The sequence below is a fragment of the Accipiter gentilis genome, chromosome 9, assembly GCF_929443795.1.
Source record: "Accipiter gentilis chromosome 9, bAccGen1.1, whole genome shotgun sequence".
Lineage (NCBI taxonomy): Eukaryota > Metazoa > Chordata > Aves > Accipitriformes > Accipitridae > Astur > Astur gentilis.
In genome coordinates this window covers 7,694,750-7,710,960 of record NC_064888.1, presented here as the reverse complement: position 1 = coordinate 7,710,960, position 16,211 = coordinate 7,694,750, and the positions used below count along the sequence as shown (strand labels likewise).

The 16,211-nt window shown below is 48.9% G+C and overlaps 1 protein-coding gene across 1 annotated transcript in view; it reads left to right on the top strand.

Annotated features, from left to right (window-relative positions):
- Nucleotides 1–1,461: 1,461 nt before the first annotated feature.
- PRKG1 (protein kinase cGMP-dependent 1) overlaps nucleotides 1,462–16,211 on the top strand; it is a 527,620-nt gene continuing 512,870 nt past the window's right edge. Inside the window, exon 1 of the mRNA XM_049810177.1 lies at nucleotides 1,462–1,855. Coding sequence (XP_049666134.1) covers nucleotides 1,590–1,855 — 266 coding nt within the window. The 5' untranslated portion in view covers nucleotides 1,462–1,589. The remainder of the gene's footprint in view (nucleotides 1,856–16,211) is intronic.

Here is a 16,211-nt window from a genome sequence, read left to right as displayed (position 1 = left end):
CTAATCCCGCAGGTTTCCAACCACACGTGAAAGGCTGGAGGGACAGATAGAAAAGTGTGTGAAAACACCCCACCACCTCCAACTCATTAAAAGAGAGGCTGCTAATTGATTTTTTTTTTTCCCCCCACCTTAATTTAAGACTCCTGTGATACAGCCTTGTCCTCGAAGCCCAGCTCAGATGCTTTGCCCTGCCCTAGCAGGCCTGTGTGTCCCAAACCCAGGGGCCAAGCCCCCCGTGGCTGCCCCAGGTTGGGGTGGGGGCCCTGGGGGGTTCCTGGCCTCCTTTTGAGCCCAAGGCCTGGGCCAGGACCCCCTTTTTGGCCTGCGGTAAGGAGATCCTGCCCTCCTTCCTGGAAGCGAGGGTGACTTGGGAGGGAAATGCTATAGGGGAACTGATGGTGCCCTTTGCCAGCCGGCATTAAAAATTCATGTGTGTGATGGGCTCTTCCAAATAAGTCCAGGAAGGGTGAGTTCCTGCCTCCTGGGACCTGCTGGTAGGCACTCGGGCTGCCTGCCCTCCCCAGCCAGCATCCCCCCTGCGGGACCAGGTACCACCAGGACCCCAGAATCTGGGTGCCTGGTGCTGGGGCTCCGCTCCCTCGGCGGCACGGGGTGCGGACCGTCTACGCGCACTGGGATGAGGGGTACCTCCTGTCTGGGGGAAACTGGGTGTCCTACAGGCTGATGGGGGTGGCTGGTATGTGTTGTGGGGTGACCTAGAGGGGGAGGGATGGGGGGTACCTGGAGGAGGGTGGGGAACAGGGAGCCCTGGCGGGAAGGGATGCGGGTGCCCAAGAGGGGTGGTGGGATGTGGGGTGCCCCAGTGGGGACATAGGTGGGATGTCCCTGCAGGGAGAGATGGAGGGTGGCACGTAGGGTGCCCTGGCAAGGACGGAGGTCGGCTGCTCCAGGGAGGGGGGGTACCCGAGAGGGATTGGGGTGCTGAGGAGGGGAGCAATGAGGGGTAAGGCAGTAGCTTGGGATGTGGGGGGACCCGGGGGGGGGGGGGGAGGGGAATAGATGCTGAGCTGCCGGGAGGGACGGCTGGGCCGGGCGGGGCCGGGGGCGGCTCCACGTGGCTCATTAGCAGAAGGCAATTTAATATTTATGAATTGCTCTTGTTTGAATCCCAAGTCTTCGGCTCCAGTTACAAGGAGCTGCGTCACCCTCCGATCACATGGTAATTGTTGCTATTTCCAGGATCCCAGCCTCGCAGAGTGGCACAAAAGCTCTTTCCCCTTTTCTTGTCTTTCTTTTTATTTCTTTTTTTTTTTTTTCTTTTTTCTTCTTTTCCCTCCCGTTTTCCCTTCTTTCTTTCTCTTTTTGAGGGTGGGTTGTTCCTCCCCGTGGGTTTCCCCGCGGAGCACCGGGCAGCGTTTGGGGATGCCGGGGCCGCTGCCCTGACCCGGGGCGGGCAGGAGCCGCCGTCCGTCCGTGTCCCCCCCCCAAACCCGCCCCGCTCCCGGGGAGCGGATCCGGCCGCTGCTCTCCATGAGATCTGCCCGCCCCGCCCCGGGACCGGCTCGGCGTTAGCACCCACGGAGTGTGCGTGTGTGTGGGTTGGGGGGGGGGGGGGTGTACCCCCCAAAATGACGGAGCTGGAAGGAGACTTCACGAAGCTGCTGCTGCTGAAGGAGGAGCGGATCAAGGAGCTGGAGAGGCGCTTGGGGGAGAAGGACGAGGAGATCCAGGAACTGCGCCGGCGGCTGCACAAATGCCAGTCCGTGCTGCCGGCCCCCAGCCCGCACATCGGGCCCCGCACCACCCGCGCTCAGGGCATCTCGGCCGAGCCGCAGACCTACCGCTCCTTCCACGACCTCCGCCAGGCTTTCCGCAAGTTCACCAAGGCCGAAAGGTAGGGACGGGACCCCCCCAGAAGCCCTTCCCCAGTCGGGTGGCCGGGGGAGGGAGGCGGTGGGACTCCGCATCCCCCCAACACCCCCTCCCATCCCTCGGGTCCCCGGAGAAGTGGCATCGATCGTGCCCGGGGGGGGGTGCTGGAGGAAGCGCCGGGTGCATTAGGGGCTCTCAGCCGCCGGGAAAGAGCCCTGCGGGGGATCGGATAACCCATTACCGGCCGCCCCCCCCTTCCCTTCCCCGCTCCGGCTCCCCGGGGGAAGGAGGCGGAGGGGGGGGGGCGGCCGCGGTGCCTCCCCCGGTCCTTGGGAAAAAGTTTGCGGCAGAGCAGGGGAAGTTGTTGGGCCGCTGCCCGAGAGCCAGCCCGGGCGGGGAGCCCTTCCCGGGGGCAGGTATTCCCCCCCCCCCGTTCCTGACCCCATCCTCCTAAAATTAAAGCCCACGCTCCTCCACCCGTGGGCTTTGCCTCTGGTTGCCACCCTGCGCCGGTGTCAGGCACCCACGGAGAGGGTTGGTGTTTTGGGGGGGGGGGGGGGGGTCGGGTTTGCATCACTCCATCTGGGGGCTCAGGCAGTTCCAAGTGGGTGACTCTCTTGCCTTAATACACACCCCGTGTGAAAACGGGGGAGCGCGGCGCTGCCCCAGTCCCCGGGGGGATCCCCGGTGTGACGGGGAAGTTGCTGTGGGAGCCGGTGAGTTCTGTGGGACTGCAGCGCGCGGGACCCCACGTCACCCTCCTTTCGGCAGACACCGTCACCAGCCCTCGCCGAGTAAGAGACGGTCTGATTTGTTCCGTGCGTAGCGATTTATTTCAGCAAAATCATTCCTGATAATATTTCTCATAGCCAGGTGTATTTGGGTGTGGATCCACACAGTTCTCCTCGATCTTCTCGCAAAACGTACCTTGCCGTCACCCAGACCGAACTCCTGCCCTTGCGTCCGCAGTTGTCCCTTGCCCTTTGTTAACGAGACTATTACTCATTTAAAGATAAACGAGGAACGCTTGGCTTCGGGCTTTTTAAAAAATTATTATTATTTTTTTTTCCTGACTCTACGGGGTGATTTAATAAAACAAACCGCTACGCGCAGGGAGGTGCGTGACTGCCGGCCATGCAAGCAGAGCGTGTCAGTCCGTCCGTCCTTCCCCAGGTCAGTGCATCCCTTTGCACACCCTGCCCAAAGCGGAGACTGCGTCCTGCAGCCAGAGAAGAAACCCAGGTCCAACTTTTTCCTTCGCCGTTGCTTTTTTTGAAGGCTGTGATCGTCCCAAGCCTCAAGTACCGCAGGGAAAGGTGACAGCAGCCTGGCACCTGTGGTAATGGCAGGGACCCCGGTGCCCACCCCTGTGTAATAGCTCGTTTAGAAATTATTAAACCTGCTCACAGCTCTAGCGAGGTTTAATCCTCACCTGAGACTTTCCCCTGCTGTTCCCAGCTTGGGCTGGCAGGCCGGCACCGGAAAACGCTGTGTCTGGGTGACGTGAAGGTCATTTGCCCGGTCCTGCCGCGTTCCCATCGCCCAGAGATGTTGTTTCAGCGTGCAGGGAAAACTCTCGGTGGGGCTTGTGGGCATTTTCCCTCGCCCTCCGGGCTGGCACTGCGTCCCCCGGCATCTTCTCATACCTCGGTCTCGCTCGTGGTAGCCATGACAATGGTAACCAAGCCAGTTTGGGATTGCTTTCAGGTTTTAATTAAGGTCCGCTTAATTCTTCTCTCTTCTCGTGGCTGGAAGAGCAACGGGCAGCTGCATGGTGTATGGAACATGCTGCACCTGCAACCTGCCTTTTCTTCCCCTTCTTGCTCCCGGATTAACACCCATCGGTGGGTTAAATAAACGTGTGTTTTCTCTGGTGGCGTCTCGCCTGTCGATGCCGTTCCAGGTTGCTGCTACGGCATCCTGGGCACTGGGGGCAAAGGGCTTTGCTGCAGTCGGTCTCTGCCAAGAGGATGATGATGTTTCCCAGTTTTCGATGGCGACCGGAGGTGCAAGTGGGTGTCTGGTGCCAGCTCCCTTTAATGCCTCTGTGGGTTTCTCTGGCCTTTGCATCTAAAAACTGCTGACAGCGTTTTGGCCTATTTATTTATGGGGGTAACTTATAGACGTGTAACAGTCTCCTGCCTGTGTTTTAGCAACAGCAGCTGATAGCACCATCTAAACTGTTCATTCCACAAGTTTTCAGGTCCTTGAGAGGTTGGACACAGGTAAAGCCTCTTTTCTAAAACCCAGAGACAACTTCCATACCGTAAACCCCCCAATATGATGTGTAGACCTGTTTGGTTTGTGCGTTGATTTCAAATTAATGCCGGTAGAAACATTTTTATCCAGGTCCGGGATCAACCTTCAAATGCTTTTTCATCTCTGAGGATAAAGATATAGCTATCGACTGTGTAATTAATTTTATTTAGGGCAAGCACGTCTGTAATATACACTGACATTTAAAACTCTCAAGAAGTTGAAACTAGTAAACGGGACGATAGAAACTCAAGAGCTAGTTAAATCCCAGCTAAAAGCAGAAAATAGCGTTTGTCTCTGGCAATACATTGTGCCTCTTGTAACCCATCCCTGTAACGTGTAGCAGGGTCAAAGTTGTAAAGACTTGCAAAGACCCAAAGAAAGGGCTGTGAAAACAGAAAGGTATTGAAAGACATGTTATCTTTTGTCTGGAAGTGTGGTTTTTATGCCATTATTCCTTCCAATAACTTAGTTGTATAGATTTTAATGGAAGAAAGCATTTCTGCATAGATGGCCAGGTGTAGAGATATAAATCAGATTTTCTTTCAAAATAGTCAGGACGCTGCCACTTTCTATGTCTGTTTTTCAAGATATAATTCTTCCCTGTTGTTTTCTTGATCTGTTCCTGCTAGCGGAGATTTGTGTTGAGGAAAGAGACGCACTTCTTGTAAATGACTTGTTAATTGATATTCGTTCAGTGAGTTTTTATTCACTTGTACCTAAACCCAGTAAGCGTTTTGGATCACACATGGATTCGATGCTGACTGATGCAGTAGCTGGCAGTTGCTTATTGCAGTACAAAGAACGAAAAACAATTTGTTATCGTTTTTTTTTTCTAGCACAGTAAGAGCCATCCGCGGCGTGACTGGATGATACAGCAATCGAGGCCCTTTGCTAATGCCTCGGAAAGCGGTTCCTAGGAAGTGATCCCCAGTTGCTAAGCAAAGGCCCTGCCACGGTGCGAGCCCTGTAAATGATAAATGATGCAAAAAGTAAATGCCAAGGTGTACTCAGAGCACTTGGCTAGGACTAACAGCCAGATAACGACCGCCGGGATTTTCAAAACTGCCTCATTCCTGCAGCGAGGTGCTTTTTGAAAACTCGAGGGGTGCTAATCTGCAGGTTTTCAGCATCCGAAGATGCTTTGTGCCACGTGAATGGTCGATGTGAGCCATAATCCCCATCTTTTAAATCATCCTCTCGGTAAATTCCAGCAACTGCATTCTTTAATTCAGAGGTGCAATACCTAATTCCAGCTCAATCCTGTTTATTGGGGTTGGCAAGCTGTATTTGAACTATGGTGATGCTAAATTACTTTGGAAACAGTTAAATGTTTTGAAACAGTGACTAAATCTTTGCTGGTATTAATGTGCCCGAGCCACGACTAAAAGGCAGTCACGGCCTTACAAGCAATTACATTTTCTGTGTGTGATTATATCCTCAACTTTGCAAATTTGGCTTGGACCATCCTGTCTCTGTGTTTTCCCGCATCAGTTTGTATCTGGCACGGTGCTATAGATTCAGTCTCAGCATCATTTAAGAGAAGTGATGACCTTCCCCACCCTGTTCCCAATAACTTATCCACTCTTCCTCGCTGCACCAGCTAACTTTGTCCACAACTTTTTAACGGGATTTCCCTTCTTTTACTTTATTTTGGGAAGCATTTGCCACAAGATGGCAGTGGGGTCTAACGTTTAAGGCGAGGTGTTGGGGTGTATTGTGGTTTCAGCTTCCCAGCCCTGGCCCAGTCATCCTGCAGATGGTTTTTCAGATGAAATCCCAGAATGAATCTATCATTTTCCCCAATTCCACCTTGTCTGAGGTGTTAGGGGGGGTTGTGCTGGGAGCTGTTCACCCGTGGTGTTTAAACTCAGTATTCAAGGCTTCAGGTGGTCTATATGGTACTGTGGATGGAGGATCGGAGTGGATGCTCTCAACCTTATATAGCTTCTGGCTCCAACACTTGCGATAAGCTGGTGTTTGATGATGGCAGGATCCACCCATCTCATGGCTGCCAAAGCTGGGCTTTGGGTACCGCTCAGGCCAGGACTGACCACACGGAGGGTAAAAACCAGGCAATGCAGGAGCTTTCTATTCCAAAACTCAAGGCCAGATCATCCTTAAAGCTGGACCGGGCTGCTTGGGTTGCAACAGCCTAAAGCAAAGGGATCTCTTGCACGATCTTCTGCTTCTTTATCACTTATCCCTCCCCATAACTCCGTTTTGGCTTACAGCTCATCTGCTGTGGCTATCTCCGTCACGCCTGGAGCTGGGGAGGGCTGGTCTGTTGATGGCTTCACCCATGCTTTGTTCCAGCCACCCCGAGCACGGCAGGAGAGACTTTCTCCCTCCTTGGGGCAGCCAGGGCTGTGCCCTTCCTCCCCCAGCCCTCTTTCTGGGAACTCAGCTCCCAGCCGGGTGGCTGAGTTGCATTAATTTAGACATGATCTCATCATCTGCCAGCCGCTAAAGCAGTATCGATCCTGCATTTGGCCTCCATGCGAATAACAACCCAACTGCTTCTCTGGTACCTGTAACCGCCGTCCCTCGAGGCCTCGGGAGGCTGGAAAATGAGCTTCTGCTTTATTTTTTGACTATCGGGGGGCAAATACATAACCTGCTGCAAATGTGTAACACTTCAGTTAAGCTAAGGACAGCCTTTGAGCTAAGCGAAGGACTTTTTGGGACCACAACTCATCTAATATTTGATACTGCGAAGCAGCTATGCCTTAAATAAACAGGCAGGTTTTGCTACCTCCGAGTCCGCTGTGTGTCTGCTATTTCTTTTCAGCAATATCTCTGTAAGAATCAGCATCGCTTTCCAAAGCTCAGAAGAAGGGTACGGGGGACCACAGTAATTTTGACATTAGTTACTACCCCAAAAAATGCCTCTGTTCCCTCATTTACCCATCACTGATTGGCTCCCATCTGCTCCCGGCATGCTGCGACAGTGCATTCCTTAGATGCTTTGTCCCTGGGCAATTGACACCAAAGATCGCAAGGATTTTAATAGGTTCAGTTATATTGACATAGGAGGAATTAATGCTCCTCATGTTGCTTGTAGTGTCAGTAGCGCGTCGCTGACCCAAAGAGAGGAAAGTACGAAGGAGGGAAGTTTGATCGGCTGTTATTTAACTTTGGGGAGAGCCAGAAAATATTGTAAAGGGAGCGGTTGAAATGGGAGCTGGACTCTTTGCTTTGTCAATCTCCTCTCAAATTATTTGGATGGAGCAACTCAGTCTATGGCCCGAAGCAGTGAAGGATATTGAGTGAAGTTTTGGAGACAAGCGGGTTGTTGCACACCGTAGGAAGAGGTATGGCACGGGTCATCGGGTCCCTTGAGAGGGCTGAGGTCAGTAAAATAAGCGGAAGGATTCGAGAGAGGAACAAACGGTTATGGCTGATCAATTGAAACCATTTCCCTTCTTTTAATTTTTAATGGGCTGAAGTTACCGCTCCCCCCTCCCCAGGCATTGCTTTCCTTTGGCTCACAGGAGACCTGAAAAGTGAGCCACAACGCAGGGAAATCACGCTCCCAAAGGGCATCGGATGGCACCTCTCTGCCGGCTATGGCTAGGCGTCCGTCTGTCTGTCACCAGCAGCCCTGGCGACCGACAACGCCTTTTCCATCATATCTGGCGCTTCCTTGCGGGCAGAACAGCATCACTGCTACAGCAGCACAGCAAAAGCAGCTAAATTGAGCTTTGCCTTCCACCTCCTGCAAAAATAATATCAAAGATGTATTTAGCTATAAATGTAAAAAAACCAGATTATTTTATATCATCCCCGGCTCTTGTGAAAAAGGGTGGGTGAGATGGCAGAACTAAAAGTTTTCCAGGTGGTTTTTAATGAAAACTTGAAATATTTAGCTTCACTATTTATATTGCTTGGTTTTGCACCGAGGAAAGCCTACGACACTGTGACACGACTTCCCAAACCTGACTGTCACCGTCACAGCTAACGGCTCGTGCATCACCTGCTGGCTCTCAGCACCCTGGTACTGACACCATGCTGCGCAGGGGGGGACTACCTGGTCCCCGGGGGCAGGATCAGGCCCGGGATGGGCAGGGGATGAGCTGCCACTGCCCGTCCCCAGCTGACGCAGAGTTGTTCCCAGCGGCGTCATTGCAAATTCTTCCTTCTGCCTATTTTTAAATGCTTCAAGTCATGAGGCTTTTGGTGCCTCCCTTGGGGGACTAAACCGCAGGCAGACAGATTTTCAGGCAGCTGCCAGATTACCATATAACGCACCTTCTGCCTGCCCAGAGCTCGCCTGCTTTGGTTACGAATCCCTGAAAATGGGATTAAATGTAAGCTTTAAACCTATAGCTGCGCTCCCAGGCAAGGTCATGATAAACTGCTTTTCTCTCTCAGATCTTTGACATGAGTTTATTTTTAAAAAAGAATATGAAAGGGAGACGGGATCTAGTAAATGCATTGCGTTATTTTTTTGCAGCAGCTTGCAGACTTTGCTTGGTTTGGAGGAGAAAAAGGGTCCCGTGTCTCACTTGCCGCTGCATTTTTAAAAGCAGCGCGTAGATGTGGGCATATATGGTATTGTAAACTGCTTGGCCACAGCCGCTCTTTATTTGGCTGCTTTTTAGTCACAGCAAGTGTCACTTTTGTCAGAACTGTACCATGGAAAAGGTAATTCTCTAGCGAAAATCCCCCAGGCGGTGAAGTGTATCAAGTAAAATGAGATAGAAAGGACTAAGATAAGACTGCGAGTCCCTCTTTGCAGCTTTATTAATGAGAAACTTTGGGGAAAAAGCCTTCCCAAGATATCCATTTGGTTGCCTGTGGAGTTGATGCAGGTCCTGGAAAATATCTAACAAGAGCTTGGCAAAGGGCTCCTTAAAGAGCTTTACCCTCTGCCACGACCTCCCGGCTGGAAAAGATGAGGACTGCTGGGTTTTTATAGGGTTTTTCTACGTTTTGCTCATGGATGTTCTTTGAGCATATTTGTTCCATTAGTAATAAACCCCTGTAGTCACACAGGAAGCATGTGTTCGTGAAGGAGATGCTAAAAAAGCTGGAGGGAGGAAGGCTGAGCTCAGGACCGCATGCGTGGTAGCAGGGGCTAGGATGCTCCGGACCGAACCGCAGGGATCTGCAAGCACAAATGGTGATGCTTATAATTTTGGATCGAATTCACGTCTGGGGAAAAGCCCAAGCTTTGTGCAAAAAGGGAGGGGGAGCAACCTCTCCAGTAGTGGAACCAAATCTCTTGGCTGTGTCCAATGGGGCGTCGAGAGGTGGCAAGAGCAGGTGGTGGTCAAATACCTGAGTAAGAAAGGGACTTTGTGAGTCAGTGCCCAAACCTGTCCTGCTGATGCTGTGGCTTGTGGACTCTTCATCCTCAGGGACCGCCCCAACTCGCCTGCACACGGGCCCGAGCAACCTGCTGTAGCTGTGATGTTGGCAGTGCCGAGAGCAGACCAGAGACCCTCCAAACCAAATCTTCCTGGGGTTCCCGAGACGCCAGCGGCTTAGTGCTCCTGAGTGATGAGCTCTTTGAAGTCAAATCTGCCAGGAAGGTGGTTGTGGCTGTAGCCAGACCTCATAGCAAGAGGGTCAGCCAAAGCTTTGGTGGTTTGGGAGAGCAGAGACGCCATGCAGCCAGAGAGGGACAATCCTGGATTCGGCTCAGGCTTGAGTGCCATCCTGGCCAGCCTGTGACCAGGACTAGGGCTGCTGTCCCCCACTAACCTCCTGCTTCGCTGCCTCCAGCAGCTTCAGTTTTGATTGCTGCTCGATGATTAGATTAACGAGATCTGCTTCGTTATCAAATGGCTTCCTCTCTTCTCAGGTAGAAGTTTGAATAAATCCCCAAAAACTTGTGTCAAGGGAAAATGTTTCACTGTGGCACACGTGAACCGACGTAAACAACGTCGGGCTCAATAAAAATGCTCATTTGAATCCTTCTCTGCTGTTAAAGACACCTGTTGGTTTTGCAGGCGCCTTTGGCAATACACTCCAATGCGTTTGATTCCAGTGTAACAGAGCAGGTATAACTTTTCGTTTAGTTTAAATGTCAGTTAGGACAGGAAATTATATATAGGCCTAAAACACAGCTGATGGCTTTCCTGAAAGACGATGAGCTGTGAAGGACAAGTCAAAGCAGCTTCACGTTGCTTTTCCCCTCCCAAGAGATGCTGCTGTATCTCTGAAAGAGTGAGGGTCCATTAAAATTGTCCATTAAAGAAGTGAGGAGCGTGGTATACTGTTATATACACTGGAGCAGGACTGCCTGCTCTCTCCAGGGCTTGGAAACCTTTCTCTATTTACAGGGAGAATATATCAAGTGGAGCTTTAATAGAGGCATCTCATGGATAGCACATACTGGTACAGCAGCAGGTGCACGTGATATTAAAGTCTTCCCAACCTGCGGTGATGTACAATTTGAGAGACAGTAGAAAAACAAAAGCTGGAGGTCTAATTAAACATAAAGAAGGTTTTGCCTCCTGTTTGACTTAAATCGGTTTTATTTTGCATTCCTTTGGCATTGGCTTTCTTGGTGCATTTGTGGTTTTGAGACTTATTGGTATGTAGAATGGGGTAAAACATACACCTGTGATTTCCTTGTAGCAGTAAATTAAAATCTGCATGTGATATTGTCAGTATTTAATTTCTTAAACTCTTTAATGCTTTGTATCCTGAGGATTGGCCCAAGAGCCATGCTCTGTAGTATTTATCCTGTGGCGTCTGAAAGTGGGAAGGATAACTGGGGATAATTTCTTGAGCAGGTAGTGTGCTGAGATCCCCCCAAAATATACCCAAATCCTCGGAGTGGCTTAACATGGTGCCAAAATTGGGGTGTATAGTAGATGTCTCTGGAGTAATTATTAAGCTAAAACGCAACTTCAATAACTGGAATCAGTGGGTGGAGCAGAAAGGCGTTCCTTCAGAAACACATCCTGAAGGGGGGCTTCCAGCTGGGCTGTCTTTAATGGTTTGAAGGCATGTCAGAAGTGACTATGGTGCAGAGAAAGATGCGACGAGAGATATTTTGCTTTGAATAAGGCTGGTGGGGAGTTGCTACGCTTAAAAATTTATCTTAAAAAAAAATAAAAAATAGAAGGAGTAAATACATCAAATTTCCCCTCTTGTTAAAGTCCATGGTTTTCCTGAAAGTCAAAAGAAAATAAAACTGTGCACTGGGGGGACTATTTTGGAAATACGGCAAGCATGGAAAAGTTAGATTTGATGTTATTTGGAAAGGTGGCACTGTGAAAAGCCGTGGAGGAGCAAACAGCTCTCAGATGCAAGAGGTTTGGGTGGGTAACTCTGCTTTATAAAATTGCTCTGCAATTATTAGAGGGTAGTATTGTCCCACATCTGTAGGAACGTGCCCAGCATTTCGGGGCTGCCATGGACTTTAGTAAGGTTTGGTGGGAAGAAAACCTTTTATTTTTGCTGTCGGCAGGAAGCGGCTCCCAGCTGGGTTGGGATCGTTACTGTAGTCACAAGCAGAAGGAAGCACAGACTGCAGCATGGCAGAGAGTATTTTTGGTAAAATAACTGAAAAGTTGCTTTAGTCTGGCAGACACAGGGGAAAATGTTGGCAATAACAAGGCTGTGTGTCTAAGGGTACTCCGAGGCATTTTTGCTTTTCATCTCCCAGCACTTATCACTGGAGGGCAGTGGTGTCTGAGAAGATGACTGAAGGAAGAAAACCACAGATAAAGAACACAGCGTAGCTCCTGGGTGACTAATACAACGCACGTTCGAGACATTGAGCGTGCCATTGGGGATTAGAGTAAGGATTTTATTATTTAAGGGTACTTCTTTGTCTTGCATTACTTTAAAGTCAGGTCTTGTAGCTGGGCGATGTTGGGTATGTTGTTCCTGTCCCCATCACTGCACCGTGCAACACCACGCTGGCCACATTGATGGTGCTGTGGACGATGGATTGCAACACACCCCTCTGCTTTGGTTTCCCTGCCTGGACACTCAGAGGGCTCATGTGGCCCAACCACATAAAAATAAGAAAAATGAAGCAATTTGTTAAATTTGTGTAACTTGGGTAGGAGGTGATAAGAGTGGGCAAGTGGGATGAGTTTGCCTTGATGAGCCGCTGGAAGAGCAGCAAGAGCAGCGAGCTGTACTTTGGCATCCTGAAATGAGCTGGACATGGGATGTCTCCAACCCACACGCATCCATTCAATGAAAGCGTTTCCTGGTGCAGCCCTGAAGTTGGCCAGACCGGGGGCCACCCAAGTATGAAGAAAGCAGAGACAACCTGGACGTTTCTGTCCAACAGCTTCATTTCTGCATGCAAAGTCTGAGCTTGTTCACTGCGGTCAAGGGAGGAGAAGATGCTGTCTTGGGGTAATTTGGCTGTGTGTATTCAGCATGGTCCATATCTACAGGCTTCATCTCGCCAATGTGCAGTGAGCGCTGGGATGTTTCACTTTTCCGTGGGCTCTTTTAAACCTTGTAGCGCAGGTGAAATATGTTGGGGTAACCCCAGCCTTAACCTTCAGAAACCAGGGCCACAAATGCCTCTTCACTGCTTGTAGCATCTCTGCAGAGGCAGAAGCGGCATGGAAATCACTTGCTGCACAGATCTGCCTTGCTTTCTGTTGCCACCTTGTGCAACTGTTTCCCCCCTTCTTTCTGCCAATCCTTTCCTATTCTGCTCACACGGAGGTGGTCCCTGAAGATCTGCAAGATGATGGAGTCTCCACCGCTAGCAGCTCTACCAGTGTCATAGAGAAGGACCGAGAAGGTGGATGAAGAGCAGTATTTACACACCGTTGCAGACAGTAGCTTGGCTGGTTTTAGATGATGGTCAGAGGGCAACGAGAAGTGTTGTTGTGTTGGGTTTTTTGTTGGTTTGTTTTTACTATAGAAAACAGAATTAGAGCCGAGGCAAGTGTGACAGTTTGGCTTTCTCAGTAAAGGGCTGAGGTCTGGGCAGCTGAGGCCAGCAAACTCAGTACACCTGTATTTTGGGGGTGCTGCTTGCTGGGTGTAGCTCAGCCTCTGGTTAGGAAAATAATGAGCTATCTTATTAAGTCAGAGCTGAAATCAGTCTCATTTTTGGCTACAGGCAAAACTTGAAAAGCCAATTCAAGTGAAATCCATGGGGAGCCAGGCATTATGACACCTGTATGAGAACTTCTGTGAGGATGGCTGGCCATATAATGGGCTTTTGAAAACAACCAAACAGCAGTGTATTTTCCTCCCCCCCCCCCCTTCCTTTTTTACTCTCCCATTGTCTTTTATTAAAAAAAACAGAAGTCATCCTATACTTATCCAGAGACAATTTTAAATTTTCCTAAAAAAAGAGACCATTTTCCTATTCCTCAAATACTAAATTACTTTGGAAGGATGAGAAAAAAAAAATCTTGGACTTAAATTCAAAGTCTACATTTTTTTTTTTTTTTTTTTTTAATTTTCCTGTAAAGATAATATTGGGCAAGATTTACCTGCAGAATTGCGCCCTATAGACACAAGCAGTTTACTAACCCACTTGTCTGTTCATGTTCCTTTCAAGACAAGAACTGGGTGTCAAGCAATAGCATGAGATCTTTCCTTTACTAACATGTATTGGTTTATTTTGCAATTTGATCACTGATAGAATAAAGTTGTCTAGAAGAGGATAATGGGACAGTTACGTTCTCAAAAATAAGTATCTCCTGTTTTAAGAGTCTCACCAGGGTCTTAATATTTACCTGGCAGAAATGCATTTTCCTTTGCTGTGGCATTCATCCTCTAGCAAGGAGCTGCAGCCGCGTGCAGAGCAGAAGAGCCCTTCTTTGCAACATGGTATTTGGTCCCAGCCACTGTAACCTACAATTAAGGAATTTTTTTCCCAAGTCAGTATTGGAGCTCCTGAAAAAGTCCCCAGGAATAACCAGCTTTCTGCTGAATTGGACTTGACTGCTTACTTGGCCCATTACCCTCCACGCAGCTTGAATGGCTCTTATGTTATCAAATTCAATTTTCCCACAAGGCTGTTTCTCCGTGTAGGCTGTGTATTTACTGTGTTGACTGCGGGCAAATGGTGGAAAGTTACCATTTATTTATTTATTAAATGCAGCATAACAGTATTAACATTTTTATGCTAAACACGGGGAATCTTGGTGGTGATGCACATTGTGTCTCTCTGGAGACAAGGGACAAACCTTGAGCACTTCAAGAATTGAGAAGTCTGAGGGTGGCAGATGGCAACTAACTAGGACTCACTTTGGTGTAAAAAAGAAGCAGCAAGGAATAATCAAGCTCAGTCAAAGTGGGGAAAAAATACGTTTTATGATGCTGGGGTACATGGTTTGCTTAACCAGACATGATTTATGTGAACGTTTCCACCACAACGAGGAGCAGGACGGAAGATTCTACAGTCTTGGAGAAATGGATCATTCCTTTTTGCTGCGTCTGCTTTTAGGTCACTGAATTTAGCTTTGCAAATAGGAAAAACTTGGATAAGTGCAATAGTACCAGGTTACAGAGGATCTCCAGATCCATAAAAAGGACTCACCAGGAGGATGGGTGTGAAGACAGAGTTGTAGAGCTTGTGCAAAGGGAGAGCAGCAGCAGCGGTGGAGCACAGCAGCGATACGTGTGGGTAACGGAAGAGGATGGGGAATAAATACGTGTACAATGATTGGATTCATTATGGCAAGTGTCAATAATGGTATATACATAGGGGCAGTGGCTTGATGACTTAGTAAATGGGCAAGATGACTTGTTTCTTTCAGTAAATAGGAAAGCATCATCTTATTAAAAAAATAATACATTGGTGTCAGGAAAGGAATTGAAATGAGGATGAGGCTCAGACCATAAATAAGGACAAACAAAGGCCGTTCGTTGATGCAGCACAGCAAGACACCATTTCCATTTCAGATTAAATATTCCGTTTGACCTGGCGATATGATGGACGGATGGGGATGTGGCACTCAGCTGGAGGCTGGTGTTTGACTCGGGGTACAGGGAGGTTTAGGTTTACCCTTTTTACAAAGTCTTGTGGCCGGTTCTGATGGCATTTCAGCCTGAATGGAAGGGAAAAAAAATCCCAAGATCAGCTTCCATAGGGAAAATTTTCATAGAACACCACCACAGGTGCTAGTGTTTTTTGTAAGTAGATTTGAAAGTGCTTTCCTTTGGAAGTGAGTCTCCTTGCCCTCATTTTGCACATGGGAAAGATGAAGAACTTACACAGGGTGAGTGTACGGGCTAGTAGCAGGGTCAGGAGGAGACCTGAGGTATCAACCACATTTATGGCCATTGCTCAAAAACGGAGCATTCCCCCCGCCAGATGGGAAAGCTGCATTTGCTCCATTTTGCCACCTTTTTGTGTTTCTTTCTGCTAGCATCAGTGCATAGATTGCACTGGGATCACAATCTTACTGGGATTGCACAGTAAGCTTAAAATCACCATCTGTTTCAAGTCTTTCCATGCAATTTCTGATGCCCAGTTCTCCTCGCATTTGGGTGACATCTATTCACATATAAGCCGAGAAGAAAGGCTCCATCTTGCTCTCTGGGGTCTGCAGAGGGGAGCTGTGTCCCCTGTCACAGCTCACACCCCGGTGCAGCAAGGAGTCGCATCTTTGGGGAGCAGGTTGTGTGAACGCCTGGGTAGATGATACATGGGCCACCTTGTTGGCAACTTTATTTCTGTCTTAAGCTGCCTCTGTAGCTCAGAAAAGGACTATTGAATAGTAAAAAAAAAATATAAAAATAATCAAAACTGTATAAAAGGTTTTTGTTTGGAGGGGTTTCTTTCCCCCCATTGATTTTTCACGCTATTTTACGAAATCTGTGTCAAGGTAAAGGGTGAAACCTATATGTTCCCTTTCATTGCATAACATGTGGCTGGGGCTTTAAAATGGTGTTTTGGCAGTCAGGGTCTCCCTGCCAAGAGCACGTTTCTTGCTTTGACCTGCAGTTTTATTATCAGGTGCCCGATTCAGGGAAAGGACCGGATTGCCTTTTTGGAAATGCAGAGCAGAGTGATTGGTCTCCCTTGCAGAAACCCTGACGTTTTGCATCTTCCCTTTCCTGTGTAATTCAGTCCTGGTGGAGCAGAGAGGGTTGAAGCAAAATTGAAATTTGTCCCTCCCCTCCATGGCATTAAAATTATAATTAAAGAAAAAAAAAATTTCAAAGCGAAT